General features: G+C 48.0%; 1 protein-coding gene across 14 annotated transcripts in view; it reads left to right on the top strand.

Moving 5' to 3' along the window:
- The window catches only part of SCRIB (scribble planar cell polarity protein), a 295,493-nt gene that overhangs the window by 264,648 nt on the left and 16,883 nt on the right, over positions 1 to 13,962 (top strand). For 12 of the 14 annotated variants that reach the window (XM_082257570.1, XM_082257581.1, XM_082257577.1 and 9 more), the window contains 3 exons: positions 2,860 to 2,999; positions 3,087 to 3,124; positions 10,997 to 11,071. In XM_082257570.1, the coding sequence (XP_082113696.1) occupies positions 2,860 to 2,999; positions 3,087 to 3,124; positions 10,997 to 11,071 (253 nt within the window). The remainder of the gene's footprint in view (positions 1 to 2,859; positions 3,000 to 3,086; positions 3,125 to 10,996; positions 11,072 to 13,962) is intronic. The other 2 variants (XM_082257580.1, XM_082257571.1) reach the window with 1 other exon arrangement.

Below are 13,962 nucleotides of genomic sequence, written 5' to 3' on the forward strand. Positions count from 1 at the left end.
ATCCCACTGGTCCACGCAGTCTTTCCATCCCACTGGTCCACGCAGTCTTTCCATCCCTCTGGTCCACGCAGTCTTTCCATCCCACTGGTCCACGCAGTCTTTCCATCCCACTGGTCCACGCAGTCTTTCCATCCCACTGGTCCACGCAGTCTTTCCATCCCACTGGTCCACGCAGTCTTTCCATCCCACTGGTCCACGCAGTCTTTCCATCCCACTGGTCCACGCAGTCTTTCCATCCCACTGGTCCACGCAGTCTTTCCATCCCACTGGTCCACGCAGTCTTTCCATCCCACTGGTCCACGCAGTCTTTCCATCCCACTGGTCCACGTAGTCTTTCCATCCCACTGGTCCACGTAGTCTTTCCATCCCACTGGTCCACGTAGTCTAGAACACCCCAACAGATATGAAACCCACCAGACTCTTTGTATAACTAGAATATCCTTTAAGATTTGAGACCTTTGAGAAACGTAGGTGTTAATAAGAATGTGCTTTTGTTGCCGTCATTGCAGACTTGTGATTGGAGTATTTTTGCAGCACTTGCATTACACCACAATGTGTTGTCCTTTTGCATCACTGCTCTTGGCAAACATAATACAGTATTTAATAAAATGATGCAGATAGCAAAGCACTGGGCAAGGTACATGTCAGTCTATCAGATGCTCAGAATGACCACAGAGGGGTTCCTGCAGTTTCACATCAGACATAAGTTACATCCATGGCACTGTTATGACAGAGTGCAGAAGCTGTTTATTTTCAGACTCCCACTCTCTCTCTCTCTGAATCCTAGTTCTAAAAAGAGCAGAAGGAAAGCAGGGCGTAGTCACGACTCTTGCGACACGACAGCTTGCACTATTGAGCTCTATAAACAGATTTGTTTAATAGCAAAGAGATTAGGATTATGATGGTAAAAAGAAGTGTGAAGCTGCAGGCTGAAAATTGTAAATGGGAAAAATCCACCTGCAATTTTCATATTTCCCCAATTAAATGAAAACAAAATTTTTTTTCCTGCTTCTAATAAGAGGAGTACTGTATAATGTTATTATATATTACCCTTTACAATTCATTGATTTTACTGGTCTGGAACAGATCAGTGATGACACAGCAGTTGAAGCTAGGAGTTCAGCTTGTGGAAGAGAGCCACGATGCGTCTGTCATCTGCACATTGTCCCTCTGCTGTCTGCACCAGATTATTAAATAGTGAATTTGGGGGGGGGGGGGTTGTTAATGCATGTTTTCCTGCCCTGCATGGGATAGATGGGCAGGAGGGTTCCTTCACCACATCTCTCTGCAAGTTTTCTCACTTGTTCTGTTTTTGTCCTTTCGTCTCCCCAAACTTCTTGAGTTGGAAACAGACACTGATGTCTCCAGCAATGTTTCTTTGTGACTTGGTTATGGTGTTCATGGTGAATGTTCCTTAAAATTTACCGACTAGGAGTAAACTTTAACACTGGTATCCCAATGTTCACCAACTGCATGCTTGCTCCAAGGGACTCCCTAAATAGCGAGAGACAGATCAGGATGAGAGTCTCAAAGTCTGTGTCTTTATTGAGAGCAGATGAAAAAAAAAAACAATTTCGACTTCTGGGATGTATACCATTGTAACGGACCCCCAATACTTCGACCAAGTATTTCCGTCTTAGGTCTCCCGAATCCCACGTGATGCAGTGACTATGACCCCCAATTCCCCCCAAACATCAGCCTAAACTTGATGAAGGGTAAAACAAAGACTCTCTTTATTCAACAACTCATTTCCAATATATACAGTCTTAGGTGCTTGATTACATCATATGCAAATGTATTGTATACAGAACATAATTAACATACCTGTCCATCTGGGCAGAAACAATAGGTGAATGACACTGCAGGCTCAGACAGTATTAGCATTATCATAATGGACTCAAACAACAAGCCCAAAACATAGCCAAATAGGCATTCCTAGAAGTGTGAACACACACTACACCACCTCTAAACAGATGAAAGCAGAAGACCTAGGCTCTCAGACTGCCTGTCTCTGTTTTCAACAAACCTTATTATAAGTGTCAATACACATCCCCACAGTATACCATAGCTGAGACTTACGTTGTTAGCATTTGTTTAGTCTCTCATTGTGTGAAGTTCTTTGTTGTAATAGGCAGCTTAGGCCCAGAGTCTGTGTCTCTTGGGGTGACATGGACTTGAATTCAAAGTAACAGTACTCCAAGGGTCCCCCAGCATACACCCCCACACAGAGCTGCGCTCCCCTACAAGCCAGGGTCACAAGACTTAAACATAAACCACGCTGGCCCGGAAAATATTCTGCTTTCTTTTCTTGTGAATATATTACATCTTCTATTCCCCCAATCATGGGAACAGTCTGGCAGCACCAACGGTGGGGTACCATTGTTTTCACAGCCCCAGGAAAATGTTTTTTTCCCTCTTTATAGCAAAAAAAGATCCAGGGAATATAGGTGAAAATGTTGTCTGGGGATGGAACATTTGTGATTTTGGTAAATGTTTGGACTGATTTCCCGGAGGCACAGTCGCTGGGCAGAGAAAGTAGCGGTGGTCATCATTAGGGGAACCTTCCAAGCACAAGATGGAAAAAACAGATCCCCAAAGTTATCATTGTACCAGTTACTTAACCTTCCAAAGTCTTACATTTTCGCTCCTTTTTAGTTGGGTTATACCAAAACCATTCCGATTCCTCCTCGTAGTCTCAGATAAGAGTAGGCTTTGGATCTTCATACCTTTTCTAATTCTTCTCCTAGTGTCTCTCGCCCGTCTCCTGGCTGAGTCCTGTTTCCACCACCACTGACTGTGTGACCCCTTTCTCTCCACCTTGCTGCTTCTCCTCTCATTTTTTACGCCTCTCATCGGCAGAATGAAGTCTCTGGAACAGGATGCGCTAAAGGCTCAGGTTGTGATTGCTCGCTCCAAGGAGAACCGGAAACGGGGCACACTGGACCAGCTGGTAGAATCCCCGTCCCCAGCTCCTACTCCATCACCAACCCCTCTGGAAGGTAAGCCATGAGCTCTAGAGGAACAGGATGAGAGTTCTCATTGGAGACTGTTCTTGTTCTCGGTTGTGACTTTCTGTGTATTTGCAGATTACAGCCCTCGTCTGCTGACATCTCCCGGTAGACTGGTGAGTATGATAGTAGGGTTTTCCAGTATTCCTGTTGTGTGAGTATTGCCACCCTGTTCACGATTATCCTCCACCTAATTTATCCACCATCAGGGCATCGTCATCAGTGTTCCTAATGTTTACCTATTATCCCGTGTCTATGGTATCTAACTAGCAGCACAGTGTGGGGTTTATTGGTTCACAAGTACTATCTTCTATCTTTTTTTGACAATTGTTTTGGCCTATAATTAAAAACAATATATCTATAAAGACTTAATGACATTTTTGGACCACTCTAGGCATAGTGTCATCTTTTGTTATTGAACGAATTCAAGAAAAAAAGGAGGACTCTACTGATGCACATAAGATGACGCATGTAGTGCATAAAATTCAAAGTTTGCTATTGCTATTAAAAATATCTTTTCACAATTTCCAATGAAATAATGATTCCATAATTACAGAATATGCACAAATTACAAAACTAATGCAGTTTTCAATCCCCAAGGTCATCACAATTCTCATATCTTATTTCTTCAGGACCATCCAAGAATCCCAAGGATAGATCTTGAACCTAGCTAATAGAAAACAACTCATTAACTATAAAAATCTATATTTCTCATTCGTTGATTGATGGACAAAGCTCCTGATCTTAATACATATTGGGTTATACTGTCCCCTACAGGAGTAGGACACTAGGCAGAAAAATAATTTGGCTACGCCTAGGGGCACTCCCAGGGGGTATAATCCCTCTCTCTGCTATAGGTACTCAGTTTTTTTCTGCCTGCAGGTGTTGGACCAAGGGGAGTGGTTCCTTCATCTGGAGGGGTTTCATCAGTTGTGTCTCCGGTGGGGCATCCCGGAGATGGGTCTGTTGGCTTCTCGAAAACAGAAAGGTACAGAAGTTTGTGGCTCAGTCACAGTATCCTCTGGCAGACGCCACAGACGCGCTGGTGGCCCTGTGGGGTCAGTATCATCTGATTTACACCTTCCCTCTTCTCAATCTTCTGCCAAGACTTCTACGCAGGATCGAGGCAGAAGGGATTCCGGTCATCTTAGTGGCTCTGAACTGGCCTTGCTGGGCTTGGTAAACCGATCTGGTGCGGCTGGTCGCCAACGTTCCTTGGAGGCTTTCTCTCAGGGAGAATCTGCTGTTCCAAGGACCAATCCTCCATCCTGCTTTACAGTCAGCAGCTTGGCTGTTGAATGCCGGGTGCTGATGGATAGAGGTTTATCTGGGTCAGTGATTCCTACGCTGATAAAAGCTAGAAAATCTACTTCTAGGAAGATCTATCATCGTACGTGGAAGACGTACATTGTGCGGTGTGAGCCTCTTGGAGTTCATCCTCGCTCTTTCTCTGTGGCTCTGATCTTAAACCTTCCTTAAACAGGGGGGTTGAACAAAAATTGGCCTTGAGTACCATCAAGGGCCAGGTGTCGGCTTTGGTGGTCTTCCAACAACCCTTGGCCACACACTTCCTGGTGCATACTAGGGATTTGTTTTTTTCAGGGCCAATACCGATATTTTGGTCACAACGTATCGGTATCGGCTGATATGGGCCGATATTTTGTACATTTAAAGTTTTGAAAAATAAAGACAATTGTTGACACAAGTCTGGTACTAAACATGTTAATTTTTGTTTAATGCTTAATGTCTGGCTTGCTGGCAGCCTGTGGTGGGTGGGTGGGTGGCTGGCTTGGCACCCTGTGGTGGGTGGCTGGCTGGCTGGCTGGCTGGCACCCTGGTTCTGTTGCAGAGGGTGCAGGGAAGATCTTGGCAGCCTGCTTAAGTGATGGTGGCCACTTTCCCTTAGTCTGGGTGGTCTCCAGCTGGCGGCCATGTTTGTGTAGCCTTGTATTTTGACAGGTTTTGCTTTAAGGAATGGGAACAACCAAAATGACCCTTTGTGGTCCCCAAATGTTTTGCTGTATGTTACCCTTTTTAGGAGTCACTTTTAAAAAGTGGACTAGTCCACCAGTGGTGTACCCTCCTGTTTCCAGGCTTAATAAAGCAACCTGATCCCAGTAGAGGAATCCCCGTCCTTTTAAGGACCCGGCTGACAGGAAAGTGGAGGCTGTGGCATGCAGCATGTTTACTACGGCTGGTTCGACATTGCGGCCAGTCTTTGCCTCAGCCCTGGTGTCTCAGACCCTAACTGAATGGGCCAAGCTTTGGCGCCATGGTTTAGGGGGTGAGCAGGTCCCCCCTGCTTATGTTGATTTAACGTACCAGTTGGTCCATGGGCTGCAGTTAATTTGTGATGCAGCTTTGGATACAGCTCCTGTACTGTCCAAACTGTTTCAGCAGTGGTTATTAGGCACGTGCTGTGGTTTAAGAATTGGTCCACAGACCAAGCCTCCTAAGAAAGCTCTCATTCTTACCTTCCTGCCATAGTCTAGGAATGGGAGGGAGCCTCGTCGCAGACGGATGTCCTCCTTCTCAGCGCATAGAAAATTATTTTGTGCTTCTGGGATGGAGAATAAGGGAAACGGATCTTTCAAATCTTCCCTGGGAGTTTCCAAGCATCCCTGGTCTGGTAAGCCTAGAGCTAGCTTCTCCGGACCCGCAGACAAGACTCCTTCAGCATGAAGGTCTGCCCTTGTGACGAGACCAATCTCGCCACTGGGCATTGGAGAAGCCTGGTTGCTCGTCTCCTGCAATGTGACCCTCTCATCAGCCCATGCTAAATGTAAACCCCATGGCGATTTGACTGTGTTTGTGGCATCTGAGCGCTGTTTGGATATGTTGAGCGCTCAGATCCAGGCTATCTGGGGATGGGTTGAATGTGGGGGTTCTGTTCAGTAGACTGGGACAGTATATGCATTACCCATATCTCTCAGGAAATAGGGAGATCTACCTTATTCCTGTACACTGTAAGGCACAGGAAGTACCACTCCTAATATGGTCATTCCAGGAAGTTCAATGAGGAGACGGACTGTCTGAGGTGGCTCTCCATTCACCTATTGTCGGGTGTGCTAATGAACTTGCCTGCTGTCTGCTAAGAGATGTATTGACACTCAGAGTAATGTGTATTGAGGGCTCGTTAGGGAACCATTGTTCTGTGTCTGACTATTGTGTACATTGATTGCCCCCTGGGGCTTCTGTCTCCTTGCACATGGCAGTCCTTCTGGTCAAGCTATCTGACCAATCACTGCTGACTCATTTTCAAGCCCTCATTTGCATGGCTGGAGAGGACCTTATGGGAAACTGCAGGTACTGTGCAATTGACCAATGGGAAAGCGGTTGTTGGGGGATGGATGTTCCAAATTCTGTATAAAAGTGTGCTGTGTTCTTCCAATAAAGTGTGTTCCGGTTTTACCCTCAACTCGGAGCTTTGTCTCGTATTTGGGGGGGGATTATTGATGGGCTTCATGTATGGCGGATTGGAGTGGTCGATAGCTGTCCTGGTGTTCGGGAGCGGATTATCCTAGACGACTGTAACCCCTGTTATATTTGGGGTGTCGTTACAGCCCTCACCCATTATTGGGGGGGGGGGGGCTCTTTGCTGATTTCTGGCCATGTGGACCTCATTCATGAGAGTCAAGGGGGTTCACAAAATGATTATTTGGGGGGTACCCAGAAAGGGAGGACAAAGCTTGTCCTTTAAAGGTTTTTTAGGTCCTGCGTCTCCTTGTGTAGATTTAATTCCTGCAAAGGTTCAGGTGATGTCCGAACTACCTAAGGTCCCCCCTATCCCTGTCCTGGGAATTAATTTACCTAGGTCTGATTCTAATTCTGACCAGGGTGGTCCTTCCTCTAGACAAACTTTAGGAACCACAGGCCGTGATTCACTGGCTGCTGTCACACAGTTCTCTCTCCCATTTTGCATACAGGTTCTGAGAAGGGTGGTATCCACCTTCAAGCCTGAGTTTTGCAGGCTGCTAAGAGGGGCTGTTCCCTCTTGAGGGGTGTGTTTTCTTTAAACCCTTATTTTTGAGACTGGACCCTGTGTCCTGGTTAAGGACTCTTATGTTTTGCCTTGGATTATTTTCCCCACCCCTCATTTTTGTTTTCGGCACAGCTTTTGGACGTCCCACTAGTTATGATTTATGGAGCGCTGTGTCCGTCGATGAACGAAAGAAAATTGGATTTTTGTACTTACCTTAAAATCCATTTCTCTGAGTTCATCGACAGACACAGCACCCATCCCTCTACAGAGTTCTGATACTTCTAATACTGCTTGCTACTAAACTGATTACCTAAGGCAGAGATGGGGGTTTTATACAAGCTGAGGACGACCCATGGCCATAGCCAGGTGTTTTTTGTTCTGCCTAGTCCTATTCCTGGAGGAGGCAATATAACCCAGGAGTGCTGTGTCCGTGGAACTCGGAGAAATATATTTTACAGGAAGTACAAAAATCCCATTTTATGTACTATATGCTTCATCTCGTGTACCAGTAAGACTCTATGGCTGACCACTGATCCACCAAAACCACTGGAGCCGGTCAATTAAGTACCCAGACATCACAGCTGATACCTAATATATTTGTGTTATTTGTAACATGATTATTAGTAGGGAGATCTTTGGCTGCCTGAAAGTGCCTTCTAGATTGGCTGTCTCATTTCTGGATGAGATAAGTCACTTTTCATGTTTACATCAGTGCAGTTCCCTGTTTCCGGATTGTAGTCCTCTTCTGCATTGTCCCACAAGAAGGATCACTATGCATGTTTTGTGGCAAGTGGATCACCTACACAATCCCATCCCCAATCCCTATTGTGGAGTCAGTGTCTCTCAATTCTGATAATACATTTATTTTTTATTATTAAAGGATAACTAAAGGCAAAACCTTTTTTGAAAAGAGTAAAGAGGGATTAGAACACCTGTCAGTTTTTATTGCTGTCTGTGTCCCCGCCCTCTCTAATTGTCCTGTTTACCGTTGTCACCGAAAGTGAAAGAGTGAAAGTAAAGGAAGATCCCAGATGTTGGGTTGACACTAGAACAGTAATAGATAGGAATATCTTCTAATGGTGACACCCCAGGGTTCCCTCCCTTTGGAGGGATTTCCCCTCACTTCCTGTTGTGGCTTTGGGACAGTAAGTGAAGAGACCTCCCCCCAACGGGACACAGATGGGGGAAAAAAACAACCCTGATAGGGTTCATAACCCTCCATTACGCTGTCCAAAATGGAAAACAAAGTTCTAACCTAATGCACATCTAGGCATTTTCTTTTTTTTTTTGTACAATTTAATTTTTATATACATTATCGCATGTATTGCTCTTATTCATCTACCTAAAACCACTTCTAGTTGTTGGATGACAGTTAGCTGATTGACTGTGGCACTCATGTTCTGTAGAATGATTGTTATATAAGCAGGCAACATGATTTCAGATGGACACATGTGTTTGGGCCCTGTGCTGGTTTCATCTCATGGCAAGGGAAGCAGCTGGCTGGGAAAATTCACAAGGTACAGTCTAGTCTGCTCTTGTGGTTGGTCATCCAAGGAGTGACTGCAGAGGTTGTACAGTGCCAATAGACTAGCCATACCTAGTCAGAAAGAACAATCATTCAATTGTGGACAGATTTACTCGCTGATGGCTTGTTACCTACTGTGTATTACCTGTCCTGCTTGCGGCCCTGTTCTGTAATCTATCCTCCTGGTCACTGTCTCATCTGTACTGCCTTTGTGATTTTTGCTCTGTTACCTCATTTTTATTTGCTTTGTTTTTTTGCTTGTTGGTCTGTTTCTAATCTCGCTCTCTGACTCATTTTCTCTGGTTTGCTGCTCTGTCCCCTCTCATTCTGAGTCATTCATCTGTCCCCCTTTTCAAACCGTCTACTTAGTTGCTTTGTCCTTTCTAACTCTATGGCTTTTTGCCCGCTCTCTGTCTCTCTCTCTGCTCTGCTCTCTGGCTCGTTGCTCTGTTCTCTCGCTCTCACTCTGTCCTCTCTTTAATTTTCTGGCTTGTTCCTCTGTCCTTGTTATCTCTGCTCGTTGCTCTGTCACACCTCTAACTCTGTCTTATTGCTTGGTCCTCATTCTTTCTTTCCCTGGTTCATTGCTCTGTGCTCTCTCGTTCTCCTTGGTTCCTTGCTCTGTCCCCTCTCTCTATTTCTCTCCTTGGTTCCTTTCTCTGTCACTCTCCTTGGTTCCTTGCTCGGTCCCCTCTCTCGCTCTCCTTGGTTCCTTGCTCGGTCCCCTCTCTCGCTCTCCTTGGTTCCTTGCTCGGTCCCCTCTCTCGCTCTCCTTGGTTCCTTGCTCGGTCCCCTCTCGCTCTGTTCTCCCTCCCTCTCTCTCTCTCTCTCTCTCTCTGACTCGTTGCCCTGTCCCCTCTCTCGCTCTCTCTGCTCCGTTGCCCTGTCCCCTCTCTCTCTCGCTCTCTCTCTGCTCCGTTGCCCTGTCCCCTCTCTCTCTCACTCTCTCTCTGCTCCGTTGCCCTGTCCCCTCTCTCTCTCTCTCTGCTCCGTTGCCCTGTCCCCTCTCTCTCTCGCTCTCTCTCTGCTCCGTTGCCCTGTCCCCTCTCTCTCTCACTCTCTCTCTGCTCCGTTGCCCTGTCCCCTCTCTCTCTCGCTCTCTCTCTGCTCCGTTGCCCTGTCCCCTCTCTCTCGCTCTCTCTGCTCCGTCCCCTCTCTCTCTGCTCCGTCCCCTCTCTCTCTGCTCCGTCCCCTCTCTCTCTGCTCCGTCCCCTCTCTCTCTGCTCCGTCCCCTCTCTCTCTGCTCCGTCCCCTCTCTCTCTGCTCCGTCCCCTCTCTCTCTGCTCCGTCCCCTCTCTCTCTGCTCCGTCCCCTCTCTCTCTGCTCCGTCCCCTCTCTCTCTGCTCCGTCCCCCCTCTCTCTGCTCCGTCCCCTCTCTCTCTCTCTCTCTCTCTCGCTCTCTCTGCTCCGTTGCCCTGTCCCCTCTCTCTCTCTCTCTCTCTCTCTCTCGCTCTCTCTGCTCCGTTGCCCTGTCCCCTCTCTCTCTCGCTCTCTCTCTGCTCCGTTGCCCTGTCCCCTCTCTCTCTCTCGCTCTCTCTCTGCTCCGTTGCCCTGTCCCCTCTCTCTCGCTCTCTCTGCTCCGTCCCCTCTCTCTCTGCTCCGTCCCCTCTCTCTCTGCTCCGTCCCCTCTCTCTCTGCTCCGTCCCCTCTCTCTCTGCTCCGTCCCCTCTCTCTCTGCTCCGTCCCCTCTCTCTCTGCTCCGTCCCCTCTCTCTCTGCTCCGTCCCCTCTCTCTCTGCTCCGTCCCCTCTCTCTCTGCTCCGTCCCCTCTCTCTCTGCTCCGTCCCCTCTCTCTCTGCTCCGTCCCCTCTCTCTCTGCTCCGTCCCCCCTCTCTCTGCTCCGTCCCCTCTCTCTCTCTCTCTCTCTCGCTCTCTCTGCTCCGTTGCCCTGTCCCCTCTCTCTCTCTCTCTCTCTCTCTCTCTCTCGCTCTCTCTGCTCCGTTGCCCTGTCCCCTCTCTCTCTCTCTCTCTCGCTCTCTCTGCTCCGTTGCCCTGTCCCATCTCTCTCTCTCTCTCGCTCTCTCTGCTCCGTTGCCCTGTCCCATCTCTCTCGCTCTCTCTGCTCCGTTGCCCTGTCCCCTCTCTCTCGCTCTCTCTGCTCGGTTGCCCTGTCCCCTCTCTCTCGCTCTCTCTGCTCCGTTGCCCTGTCCCCTCTCTCTCTCGCTGCTCCGTTGCCCTGTCCCCGCTCTCTCTCGCTGCTCCGTTGCCCTGTCCCCGCTCTCTCTCGCTGCTCCGTTGCCCTGTCCCCGCTCTCTCTCGCTGCTCCGTTGCCCTGTCCCCACTCTCGCTCTCTCTGCTCCGTTACCCTGTCCCCTCTCTCGCTCTCTCTGCTCCGTTACCCTGTCCCCGCTCTCACTCTCTCTCTTTGGCTTTATCGCTCTTGTTTTGTCCAATGTGTAGCTCTCATCTGTGTTTCTATGTCGTGTCTTGCCCATTGCCTTGCTCTCTATCGCCTTTCTTACCCCCTTGCTCTGCTTTCCAGTCTCACTCAGACAAGAAGTTTGACTACAGAGAATTTGCTGCTATTCCGTCTTCCAAACCCGTATATGAGATTCAGGTACTGTCTGCATGCTGTCACGTGACCCGGCTGGCAGCCTATCTCTGTCTGGCTATGACACCGGACTCTCTCAATATCCGGTCTGTCCGTGGTTCATTGTGGCCCCGAGTGCTTTGGTGATGGGGGGGAGTGGAGGGTGTTGTTGGTTTTTTTGTTGGTCTTTTATGGTGTGGCGATGGTCTCTCCTATCTGTGTATTATGTCTCATATACTCCTCTATTACACCTCCCTTAGAAAGGTCATCTGAATTATGAAGGCACACAAGCTCTCATAGGTCAGAGTGCCGCATTTTTAGCAACCAACCAGTGATCAGATGTCGGTCTTCAGGTTGGCCACTGTGGTTGCTGCCCATCATTTTTAACTCTGTGCTTATTAAAGGGAATCTATAGCACTTTGTCAGGTTTTGAGTTATGTCCGCAACCTATCCCCATGTGTAATACTATTTTACAGGCCTTATTGCCATATATAAGCTGTAATTTTATAGTTGAATGAGTGACCACTGTATCTGCGATGTGTATCTTACATAAGCAGGCTGTGCTTCCTGTTTGGTAGCTTTGCACGGTGACTACTCTTGAATGTTCCTCTCTCAGTTGGAGTCTGCCAGACCGCTTGGGAATGGCAAACGCTAGACCCAATCCACTGGGATGGATGAGTTACTTTAACGCTGTCATTTTATCCCTTGATATTTTTGTCCGTTAGTTCACAAAGATAAATTATGGCTTTTTGGTGGAACTGTTCTATGGAAAGGGGCATATAACCCCGAAGGCTGCTTTATTTTAGCAATGCTTTCAGAAAACATCATCATCAGCATTGACCATCAGCCATTTCCTGCTCTTCTCAATGGGAGGCCCCAAAATCATCATCCTGAATGAAGCTAGAGGATTAAAGTGTATGTGCACTATTTTCTTTTTTTTCTTAGTTTTGGATGGAGTAGATAAAGAGAAGAACCCCTGCTGAGTTATTATTGCAGTCTGTGCACCCTCTGGGGTAGATTCATCCTCTCCTTGTGTCCTAGTGACTATTATTACGGGGACTCAAGGTGATGGGAAATCTTACATTTTAGGGCTAGTTCACACAATGTGCTTTACTGCATGCCCCCGTGCAGGTCCATGTTTTCCCGGCACGGGATGCACAGGTGTTACATGCGGCCCAATGCCAGCGTCCCATTTGTTTCCATTGGGTCATGCAACTGCATGGACACAGCTACTGCATCCTAATATGACATGCAGGTAAGTGCAGGTACCCGAATGCATACAGGGGCACTTTTGGGGACCCTCATCTGCGTGCCATATTAGGACGCAGCAGCTGTATCAGTGCAGCCATGTGTCCCAATAGAAATGGATTGGACACTGGCATGGGGATGCACAGGTATTACTTGCAGCCCCATGCCGGCGTCTTATTCATCTCTATTGGGACACGCATCTGCAAGGACACAGCCGCTGTGTCCTAATATAACTGGCAGGTGAGTATACATGGGTGTATTCGGGGACCCTCACCTGCATGCCATATTGGGTGCAGCAGCTGTGTTAGTGCAGCCAAGTGTCCCAATAGAAATAAATGGGACGCCAGCATAAGGATGCACAGGTATTACTTGCAGCCCCATGCCGGCGTCCCATTCATTTCTAGTGGGACAGGTGGCTGAACAGGTACAGCCGCGGTGTCCTAATATGACATGCAGGTGAGTGCGGGTCCCCGAATGGATACAGGGGCGCATTCGGGGACCCTCACCTGTGTGCCATATTAGGACGCAGCGGCTGTGTCAGTGCAGCCATGTGTCTCAATCAAAGTGAATGGGACGCTGGCATGGGGATGAACATGTATTACTTGCAGCCCCATGCCGGCATCTTATTCATCTCTATTGGGACACGCAGCTGCAGTGACAAAGCCGCTGTGTCCTAATATAACTGGCAGGTGAGTGCTGGTCCCGGAACGTATACAGGGGTGTATTCGGGGACCCTCATCTGCATGCCATATTGGGTGCAGTGGCTGTGTCCGTGCAGCCACGTGTTCCAATAGAAATAAATAGGACGCCGGCGTGGGGATGCACAGGTGTTGCATTCAGCCCCATGCCGTCATCCCATTAATTTCTAGTGGGACAGGTGACTGCACAGGTACAGCCGCGGTGTCCTAATATGACATGCAGGTGACTGCTGGTCCCGGAACACTTAGAGTGCATTCAGGGTCCCTCACCCGTATGCCATGCTAGGACGCAGCGGTTGTGTCCATGCAACCACCTGCCTGTGGGACGCCGGCATGGGGTTGCATGCAACACATGTGCTTCCGTGGGTAGGAAAAACATGGGCCTGCACTGGGCCCACAGTAAAGCTCCCTGTGTGAATGAGCCCTTACAGTTGTCACTGGAACAAGAGTTGAGGGGAAATCTTTCAATCTTCATCTCATTCTATGGATATTTTCTTTCACTTCCTTCTGCGTCTTTAGGACAGGAAGTGGAAAGAAATCTCCTCAATGAGACCAGGCAAAAATAACCTGATAAGAAAAGGGAAAGTTAAAAACAATATAGGCATTATTATGACATCATATTGTCAGGTCAGTGCTACAGTGACTTGAGATGTAATAGTTGGCTATAGTTCCCTTTTAATTTTACAAACTTCTGTCTTGCTCTGTGCACATATGTTTCCAGACCCCACCCCCCCCTTTAAGGAATCCCAAGTTTCCTGGGATTGGAACATAAACATTGCATTCGGCAGTCCCGTCTGTCCTCCTCTGGCCCCGCCACACTTCTCATTTATCCCCCTATGCTTTGTGTGCTGGGAATAGGTTTCCTCTTTGCTTGAAGTGTGTGATGATGCATAGAAACCTTGCTGCATGCTTTGTACTGAGTGTTATGTATGTATCATGTGTTCCCGCTTTAATCCAGATTTATTTGTCTCC

The sequence above is a fragment of the Pelophylax lessonae genome (assembly GCF_965119305.1).
Source record: "Pelophylax lessonae genome assembly, chromosome: 5".
In the NCBI taxonomy this organism is placed as follows: domain Eukaryota; kingdom Metazoa; phylum Chordata; class Amphibia; order Anura; family Ranidae; genus Pelophylax; species Pelophylax lessonae.